The 10796-nt window shown below is 33.7% G+C and overlaps 1 protein-coding gene across 1 annotated transcript in view; it reads right to left on the bottom strand.

Annotated features, from left to right (window-relative positions):
• Nucleotides 1–208: 208 nt before the first annotated feature.
• Nucleotides 209–10796, bottom strand: part of LOC150094252 (uncharacterized) — an 84439-nt gene continuing 73851 nt past the window's right edge. The window contains exons 4-6 of the mRNA XM_090412431.1: nucleotides 9155–9226; nucleotides 3901–3953; nucleotides 209–2489 (exon numbers count right to left, since the gene is read on the bottom strand). Coding sequence (XP_090268557.1) covers nucleotides 669–2489; nucleotides 3901–3953; nucleotides 9155–9226 — 1946 coding nt within the window. The 3' untranslated portion in view covers nucleotides 209–668. The remainder of the gene's footprint in view (nucleotides 2490–3900; nucleotides 3954–9154; nucleotides 9227–10796) is intronic.

Raw genomic sequence — 10796 nt, 5'->3', positions numbered from 1 at the left:
TTGCAACACACTTCATTTTCCTCTTTTTTTTTTTTTTTGTACAATATTTTTGATAAATTTTAACAATGACGTTCACTTCCACTACACAGAGCCCAGAAGCAAAGCATAAATCTGTTGTTTCTTACATTTGCTGTTAATACGTTACAAAATTATCAATAACGAAAAATGATAATAAAAATATACACATTATAAAAAAATAAAAGAAAATAAAAAAAAAAACGTTTAGGATGATGGTATACAGTAGTTAGTAGTTAAATTCATAATGACCCCAAAACAAGGATGTAATTATCACAGTGAAAAGAAAAATTGCACAATTAGTGAAAGATGTATAACGGAAAAACACCTCAATGCTTTTCGTGCTTTCACACAAAAATATATATTGTCATAAACAGGTGATCTCAGTACAACAAGCCCTTGAATTAATAAACATCTATTCACCATTTTAATAATAATAATAATAATAAAATGCTGATCGACAGCATGTTTCATAAAGTTCAATGATATTAAGGAGGCGAATAAATACTCACTCACCTCCTGTATCCAATATTATTCATATGTAAAATGATCTTGTCGTAATGAATGGAGTTGCTATATATCTCAGATGGAAATATAATGGGCAGTCTTAACTACATATATAAAAAAAAATCTTTACTCATCGCAATGTGTCTTTAAAATCCTTGCGATCTGAAGATGGGGTTGTGGAATGAGTCATCTTCTGGTCCTTTGGACGATTGCTGTGATAAAAATGGCCTCACTTGTGTGAAGATTCTTGTTTGTTGTACTACTTGACGCAAACGTGCTGGTCGTGGAAAAGGAAAATTAGGAGATGACGGTTGAAAATTTCCATCTGCTCTAGCCTTAGAAAGTAACATTTCTCTAAGCATACGCATTTTTCTTGGGTTCATTCTATGTGGACGAATGATCTGTTGCTGCTGTTGCTGTTCGGGTCGTACAAAAGGACGTTTTGGCTTTGTATTAGCAAATGGAGGCCGAAGGGTGAACGATCCATCTTCAGTGGGATAGAGAAGAATATATGCATCTTCGTTGGCTCCATCAACTTTATACGGAATAGAATCTGGAGGTATCATATAAGTCAATTCTTCTTTTGGTATAATCAGGATTTCTTCATTGACTTGATCAGACTTTGCTTCTGGACCCTTTGGATTTTCATGATCAAAATTGGATTCGTAAGGAAAATGAACCTCTTGGGTGGAAGGCTGTTGTGGTACTGAATGAGCTACTGGATCGGGTACATCAGGCCTTGATGAAGGCATTCGTATTTCCATGGTTGCATGAGGTTGGAAGTCATTCATAGGTGGTAGTTGCTGTCTACCCATTTGATGCATGAAGGATTCTGGAAATGAAGGTGGTGGAGGTGGAGGAGGGGGAGGAAGAGGAGGGAAATTTGATGAGGGCTGCATATAAGGCCAAACGAATTGTGATGGAGGAGGAATATGATGTGGATTATGGAAAGAAGACATAGGATGTAGCATAAAAGGTGGATGAAATGGAGGTTGAGCATAGGATACCATAGGATATGAACCAAGTGGATGGGGCATGAATTGTGGTGGAGGCATTGGATGATAATATGGAAAGGGTTGAGGAGGTGCAAAGTACATTGAAGGTGGTGGGGGCATGAACCACATATTTGGATTCATGTTTGGAGATGAACGATGAGTTTCATAACGAGGAACACTTGGAGTTTCAGGGTGGTTATCGATTGTATTCTCAGGAATATCCTTGGGCTGTGTAGACGACATTTGTTCCGATGAGGAAGAAAGGAGAGTTAAAAGAGGATTAAGTGAGGGCTGAGAAAACAGCATTTGAGGAATTGATGGAGATGAAAACGATTTGGGAGAGGGAACAGCTTCTGATGGACCATCTTCCATTATTGGGAGGAATAAAGTATTTTGATACTTATCTTCGATGCCTTGTAAGGGAAGTGCTCTTGCTATGGAACGTCTTAGGAAAGAAGACATTCTGTTTAACAAAAATGAAGGATCAAATATTGTTGGTGGTTCGTCAACATCCTCCCTTCGTGAAGGAAACTGATCATTTTGTGGTAATAATTTAGGTCTTGATTTCATTAAAGGTAATAAATGAGGCTTTCCCTTTTCTCTGGGATAAAATTTAGGCTTCATAGAGAACGAAGTTCCGGAAATTTTGTCTTCGTTACTCGGTTTGGGAGGGAAAGACAGATTGGATTGAGAGTTGGGATCTGGTAACATAATTGCTGCGGCAAAGTCTTCCGGTGAAACAGCCTCAGTTTTTGGTTCATCTCCTTCGTTTAAAACGATAATGACTTCCTCTTGACTACCTTTGTTATCACTAGATGGCGCCGGCGTGTCTACTCGTGTTGCGACAACTGCTCCATTGTCCTCATTGTCTAATGAAGATTCCGCAAAGCTGGCTAAGGGTAATGCTCTAGCTACTGCTTCCGACTCTTCTGCTATCAGCTTATCGTCAACAGGAAATGCCATAACGTAGGTCTGTAAGAGAAAGATGGGGTTAGTAGGGAAAGATGGCGCACCTAACTAGTAGTTATGCTAATACATGAGTTGGCAAACAACATTGCATTCAGCTAAGGAGAAAAAAATGAAGCTCCCTTGACACTTGACATGTAATCTCTTCACAATCTATACTCTACAATTAAGTGTGCTAATGGTGTCAGCTTTCCCATTGTTGTGTGCTATTTTCTGAGGGCCATTATGTTGCATGCAAAACATAATTCAAATGACAAAAAAAATAACTATTCGTGTGTATAAAATTTAAACAATATCGGCGCTTTTAAGGTTGCATTACAATTTACCACAATAAGTTTTGATATTCTCATTTACTGATTTGGAAAGAGAGAATAATAAAATTTGTTACGTAGACCAAATATCTTGTAAAAGTTTTGGATGTTGTAATTTAAGACATGTAACTATTTATTGGTATCTATGTAGCTTCGTAGCAACTTTTGAGCATGAGCAGAAGAAACAGTGATTGGTTGCTAGACACCAACGTAGAGGGCGCTCTCTAGCCATTTTCCCCTCCATTTAATTTCAGAGTTAGGTTTGATATTAAGCCCAGCCAAATTGGTTATTTTCTGCACTGCAGATACACACACACACACACGCGAAGTAAGTTCAAATATATAATAGTTGAATTAAGAGCATCGTTTTTTTTTGTTTTTTTCTGCGCCGTAGAAAATGCACTCAACTGCAGCCGTATTGCAAGTTGGAAACGATTTCCGAAAATTTAAAGCTGAAAGTGTGCTACTAATTGTTTTTGTGGAAGCGGTATCTTAAATCCACTTCCGGCCAAATGAACTGCCTAATATTATACTATATTTGAAAGAAGACATGCAAAGTGCAATGCAGTATTAGCTAAGTTATTATTGTGAAGTTAAAAAAATGAAAAAGCATTTATTTCGGTGAACGGAATATCATTGATTTCCGGTTCCTTTACAAACACGCTATTGCGTTTATTTTGTGTCGTCTGCTGATGCAAATAGTAGTAATTCTTCTCACCGCAGTTATTCAAACTATTTTGGCTTGCATATTACTGTAAACGTATTAAGATCCCACAGATTTTAATTTTAAATTCGAAATGATTTGCCAACATTTTCCCTTGGCATTTCAAAATACACAAAATAAATCTGAATTCTTGAATGTGCTCGCCATATTTTTTCTTGTAGCATTCCAAAAGTGGCGTCTTTCACATTTGTGTTTACACGAAAGAATGTAGATATACCAAGCGACATTTATCAGCAAATAATTTTTCTATTCTGGCAAGAACGTTTGTAGGTTTACACATACGTTTCTTTCTTTCTTTCTTTTTTTTATCATAAATTGAAATGCTAAGTCTAAATGCCAAAAATAAATAAATAAAATAATAATAAATAAATAAAAGACGTACCAAGTCATCCTTGTTTTCATTTTTTTCACCGTTTACTGAACACAAAGTCGAACCTGATGAAGAAAAAAAGTATTATTTCATAAATTATAAAAACTTACATTATTGATGAGTGATATTATAAAAACCAATCAAACACCTATCTATAAATAAAAATTATATCTTGCTTTTTCACATATATAGACCACCGTTCTATAAACAGGAAATGGTGTCAAGAACAATATTCATTAAAAAATAAATAAAATAAAGGAAAATATTTTAAAAAAATGGAGGGAAAGGGTAGTTAGTGTTATGTGTTTCACTTTCTATTGTTTCAAAATAACTATACTGATTGCGAAAGTATAAATATAACTATAATTTATAAAACTAGTTTAAGTACTGTCTCTTCTTTCATTTATAATACAACCTAAGTCTCTAAAAGAATGGTATTATCATGTTACCATGACTACAACTTGCTAGAAATATATCTCAGATATCAAAAATGCTGATGTAAATACCTGTCTGTAACAAATGTCTACACGAATTATATCACCATAGTGAAATAACCTACAAAAACAAAATAATAATTGCAGTGATACCTTAATCAGCTGTACATGTCTAGTATCACCTCTTTCTCTTAATTAGTAACATGCAACTGTAATGATGGTCATATGTAAATTGGATACGTCACAGCCGTGCACTGAAATTCAGGTTATATGTTATATGCCCAGGGGTAGTCTTTCTCTCCTCTCTACACACATCTTGTGACTCATAAGTACTTTTAATGACCACGGATTGTTTCTGTATTCTAATAGATAAATCCTTACAAGATATTCGCTGATGTTCATCAAAGGCTACTTACACCAGAACTGGTAATAGGACAACCCGTTGCCTCTAGCTCTTCCTCGTTATCAAGAATTTGTGTTATTGGCCTCATTTGAAGCAGCACTTGTAATATTATACAGAAACATTTCTCTAGGCTTCACGTTTCTCTTTATTCAATAAAACCGAACAGTATTTCAATGTAATTAACTCGGTATTGATTTTATTGATCGGTCAGGTAGTTTAAATGAATTAACGTGAGGCTGCTCTAGAGGAAATTATTGTTGTATGCTAAATAGAAGTTGAAGCTTCTATTTAGTTCAATGAGTTTTTTCATGCTCTTTTGCAGTACAGTAACGAGGGTATGAAGCGCCTGTGGCAAGTGTCTAACTTTCGTCCCCCTAACCCAAAAATGACAAAAATTTTGAAAATTTTAAATGTAACAAGTTAAATTTTACTAAATGCAATATGTTAAATACTTTCTATTAACCCCATCAAAATGAATTGCAGAATTTGTGTGTCTGAGGTGACGTATTGCTGAAATTTAAAAATACAATATAAAATAGCGGACTTTTATATGTATTTATTTATTTTTATTTTGTACGTTTTGCGCCCCAAAACTAGTGGTGCCCATGGCACTGCTCTTTTGGCCTTTTTGGTTTTTTGAAGTACTTCCGACATCTTATTTACTTCATATTCTTTCATTTATAATGCTTACATATTCTGCTTTTAATTAGTGTCATATCAGGGTATTTATATGATTAAAATTAGTTAGTTCAGTGTCAAGACAGCTACATCATAATAAATTCAATGTGCTGTGTCAAAAACTTAAGAATCGTTTATTTTTTTAAGTAAACAGCAAATTGGATTAGCACTTTTTTTTGGCAGTAAAAAAAAAAGTAACCTATCAACTTCATAATGCAATTCTTTTCAATACTACACATTTATATTTAAAAAAAAAATGAGATACAGTTTCGTAAATGAATTCACAAAAAGTGCATAACCAATTAATATTAGCAAAAATATAATTGAGGTATTTCTATGAATTCGGTTCAGAACAATTTTGTATAGCTTAATATGTTCTAGTAGAATTCTCATGTGACTTATATTCATTGTTAGGATAAAATAACAATAATAATAAAATTTAAAGAAATAAGACTTCTATTATGACTTTCGTGTCTTTTTTTTTATTCGCGAATAGAATTTTATGGCTTGAGAAAAACTAAAATTAAGATCACTCGTAAAAACTAAGTGGGATGTTGTAAGTATAAATGTGTCAAAGACGTGTTCTAGAGAACGTGAGTACTTACAGTGCAACCAGAGTAATAACTGATGGTCAGCTTCGAGTGCGTGGGTATATATATATTTATTTATTTGCATAAAGATCGTAAATACATTTTGGAATACATATATTATCTTAGGAAGTATTGACAAATTGAAAAATTGTAATATGTCATATAATGTAATAAAGAATACTGCAAAGAACGGCTGTTGAGCTGTTTGTCAATGCCTTATTTCGTAAATTGCAAAATTCTGGCGATAATGAAGCAAAGTGTATGATTAAGTAAGTGTACAGAATAACATCTTGGAAAATAAGGCATATTCCCATCGGTGGCAGGAAGAATCATAAACCCTTCCATGGTGATTGTCTTCCCAAATGGTACAGGTACGTTCAATAGCAGAATAATATGCTTCGCCACGTTGCCAGTATTGTTCGAGGGTGGTTCGCTGAACACAACAGCAACTTCCATGTGTACTATGACTGTCTAATTTAGCGGATCCGAATCCTCCCATTTTGACTGCGTAACGTATATCATTTATTTCAGCATTACATTTTTCTTTTACAAAAATAGATCGATTTTTTTAAAACAATCAACGAAGTATATATTAGAAATTCTGTTCTATAGAACTAAACATGGAACTTTCTAGCCGACTGCAGGTCTCTGATAAACAGGATGGTAGTGTCACACCAGACGATGAAAATCATTTCCACCCAAATCACAAGTATACGTGCAGAGAATGAGATTCGAACTCGCAGCCTATTCAGTGAAAAGCAGCATTCAACACTGCCCATTGGGACTAACCAAGACAGCTTTATTGTTTTCTATATACGAGAAAATGGTAGGATCAATTTAATTAAGTACTGAGCCTTAAAAACTTTCAAAGGTTGAGAAAGCAACGAGAATGGTTGACATTATATTATACTTGAAAATAAAATCATTCTTTGCTTATCAAAATCTTATTTTTCGATTTTTCATTTGTGTAAAAGGTATTACGAACAAATAAATAAACAATTTGTGTTATCTTTATCTTTCACAGAAGGTTTTACCTCCTCCCTCCTTTCCCCACCATATATTCCTAATTAAATCCCCTACCTGTTGTAGTACGTTGAGTCATTGTGTTGTTTGAATATTTTGTTCCTTGAGTGTACTGTCTACTCACAGCACCGATGCACTATAGTTTGAAAATCTGTAGTATATGTGTGAGGGGAGACTTATATAACATCTTTTAACATGCCGAGTCATTTTGTTCGAATGTCGCTATCTATATGACATCCGATTATTTTTTTGATATAATGATTCATTTCTGTACTAGATACTTCACATTAATTTACTTATACTTTTAAGAAAGGATGGATTTTTCATACCTCTTTGCAACCCGATAATCCACTAATTTTTACTGAGATTCAACGTATCATTATTTCCAGTTTTTTTTTTTTTGGTTTTTGTTTATACTTCAAAGCTTATATTTGTTTATAATTTTTGTTTATAATTCAAAGTTGAATTATTTCTATTCAGATGCCTTTTGAGTGATATTTTATCTGTCATTTTTCTTTTATATTTTTTGATTATTTATATCCTTATAGATATCGTCTCTCTCTCTCTCTCTCTCTCTCTCTCTACATCAGTGTATACCAATGGATGTATACTAAGTGTATACTAAGCCTTATGGAATATCTCTTCTTTCAGATCTTGGATGACATCTGCCTTCATTCAAATTTCTTAGATTGGAACAATTGGGGAACTTTCCAAATAAGCTTTTGGCTTGATCATGGGCGGCTCCTTTCTGCAAATCTATTCATGGAGGACTCTGAGTAAACGTTTTTCTTTAGCTCCAAAACTTTATCTCGAAAAAAAAAAAAAACTTACTTTCAAGGAATTCGCTATCAGCATTCATACGCATGGCTCTCTCAACAAAAAACCAAAGCCTCATCTTAAGTGATGTTTGGAAAGTCACCAATCAGATCTCTCGACATAACTGAGTTCAGCTTTTCAAACATTCTAGAAAACAGGTGATGGGGGGGGTCACGTATCACTGACTTCTGGCTGTTAGAGATTCTTAATCATCAAACCTTGCTCTTAGTTTAAAATTTGTATGTAGCTTGGAATCCATTCGTCCATGGTGGAGAAATTAGCTGTTTTTTTTTAACTCGGTTATTATAATATTCAGCGACTAATAAAACTTGGTCCTTTTATCACAGACACATCTTAAGATCAGTGGCGGCTCGTGCATAGGCACTACGGAACTGCAGCACCCCCGATTTTTCTGGATATATAAATATATTTATTAATTAATTTATATTTGCTTGTAATATTTAATTTTATCATCAACAATCCTATACAATGCTCTTATTTTATATAAAAAAATAATAAAAATCCATCTTGTAGCACTTAGGAGGGCGAAGGACGCTAGCAGCACTGTGTTTACCACAGTGTCATATTGCTACGCACGCAAGCATATGCACGTCATAGTGAGATACGAGCTATTAGCGTAATGTGTCACTGTCCGTGGCTCAATTCCACTGTTGTTTATATGCAGTTTGAGCCAGTAGTAGTGCTTATCGTGTTCACTCCATCTCTTTAAATATTTAGATATTACAATTAAAGATATAACATTTGTTATAGTAATTTTTAAGTAATTTTGAATTATACCAAACTGTATAATTTTATCGATAATAAACAATATTTTTCATGTTTAATTTTTTTTTTTAATTTTTACCATAATTTTGATATTTTATCCAAACACGTATACACTGTACTTACAGTGTGTGTATGTATATTTCGAAAGTTGCAGCACCCCCCACGATTTCAAGCCACGAGCTGCCATTGTTTAAGATAGTATCACTGGTGGTATGACATTCATACAAAATTTATCTAAGATCGGTTCGAAAATTATTGCAAAAACGTACATGTAAAAATATTTATCACAACTTTCGCCACAAAAATAACACTAATTAATTAAAACTTATTAATTAAAATTAACTAACCACTCACTAATTAATTAAACAAGGACTCTAATAACTTTTTATATAGATCTCGCTGAGATGTATATAAAAACGATATATAAAAGTGATACAAAATGCTCATTGTAATACTTTTATTCATCAGTAAAGTTTACTCAGCTTTATTAAAATATATATAGCCTATATCACGACTGGATGATACATTTTACTTACCAGCAACTAAGAGTAATACAAAGGAGGTCCAAGGAGCACCCATGCCACTGCTGTTAGTTACACTTCGCGAACCTAGAAGAAGGAGGGAAAAAAAAAAAAAATTAAACTGTAACCGATACAGTCGGATGATCAAAAACGCTAAAGATAAGTTTAAAAAAAAAAATAAAAAAAGAAAGCGGTCATCCGAAACAACCACGTGTTTCACTAATTATATGCTAGAGTTCTTTTGGAACACGAACCAAGTAAAGTACAGGCATTATTTCGAAGGTAAAAAACAAAATGTGGGCGAACAGGATGAGACGTTAGATAACTGAATGTGTGTACATACAATCGACACGATTTTAGGCTAGATTATCATAATGTTAAAATAACACGCACATGAAATTTTGAGCACCAAAACAAATCAGCAAGCAAGCAGCTGTTATTAATTTCTTTGGTGTCACACCGACGTAAAAGCTTCCTGCTTCACAAAATAATACAAAATTTAAATATTTAAATATAACTATAATGTGAAATGAACCTTACGTAATATCACAAACTTACCAAGTTTTACTGTCGCTAGAATGATACAACATATGGGCTTATACTATATTTATATTGCGAAATAATTACTCGGGGTTTATACCATCGTAAAAAATCGTGAATTGGGGTTTTGCTTATCAGGATGAGTTGTTAATAGTTGACCTGCGATAACACTTAATCAACACACTTTGCATTAATCGATTTTCTATCCTCGTTTTATTGTATAAAATGAGCTCAAAGTCGGTCACTTCAGCCCATTATCCTTAGCATGACCCACTGGGCTTAGTGCTAAATGGGTTCGCTCACGTGGAGATGCTTGAGGTTACTTTACTGTGTTAACCGGTTAAATATCAGTGGCTTGCCAAGGAACTAGGACGGACAATTTTTAGACAACAAAGAAACAGATACTGAGAGAGAGAGAGACAGAGAGACTATTACAGTCATTTGAATTAAAACGTTAATACTGATATGATCCAAAGTTATAAGAATATTATCCATTCTGTCTATCTCTTCATTCTGATTTAACGAGTCTAAAATGGTGCATTTGAAAGCCATGGTTTAATTCCGAAGTCAAGCTCGTGTCACGTGCAAAATATGCTGTTGTATTTGTATCCTATATAAAATCTTTTTTTTTTTCTTTCTTATTTGTTCCAATTCACAAATTCCTGGTCTAAACAAACCGTATCAATACAACCAGTTGGTTGAAAATCATGGCTAAAATGTGTGAGTGAGATATGCCAACGATGTACATATTTCATTATTTTCAAAGGTGTGTTTAAAAGTGCAGATGATATATGAATAAATTCAAATAAAGAAAACATAAAAGAAACTAGATAATTGATTATCATTATTGACAGCTATTTCTTCAGCGTGGTCATTGCAAAACATCTTATGAGTAAAACTGTAAAATATAAGAAAGAAACTCCGGACTAAAACATACAAATATTATTGGTGGGGTGAACATTTGAACGAAGAAACAAACTTCAGATGCCCAGTTCACAAGGATTAAAAAAAAAAAAAAAAATAGGCAAGGGTTACCGAATAAACTAAGAAACAGGAGAGGGAATGCCACAAAAGGAAACAAAGATAACAATAGATGACTCAAGGAAAGAAAGCAAAT

The sequence above is a fragment of the Typopeltis vanoorti genome, chromosome 22 (assembly GCF_054136105.1).
Source record: "Typopeltis vanoorti isolate ZY-2024b chromosome 22, IOZ_Tvanoo_1.0, whole genome shotgun sequence".
Classification (NCBI taxonomy): Eukaryota; Metazoa; Arthropoda; class Arachnida; order Uropygi; family Thelyphonidae; genus Typopeltis; species Typopeltis vanoorti.
Note: the sequence above shows the minus strand (reverse complement) of the source record. Positions and strands in the feature narration are given on the sequence as shown.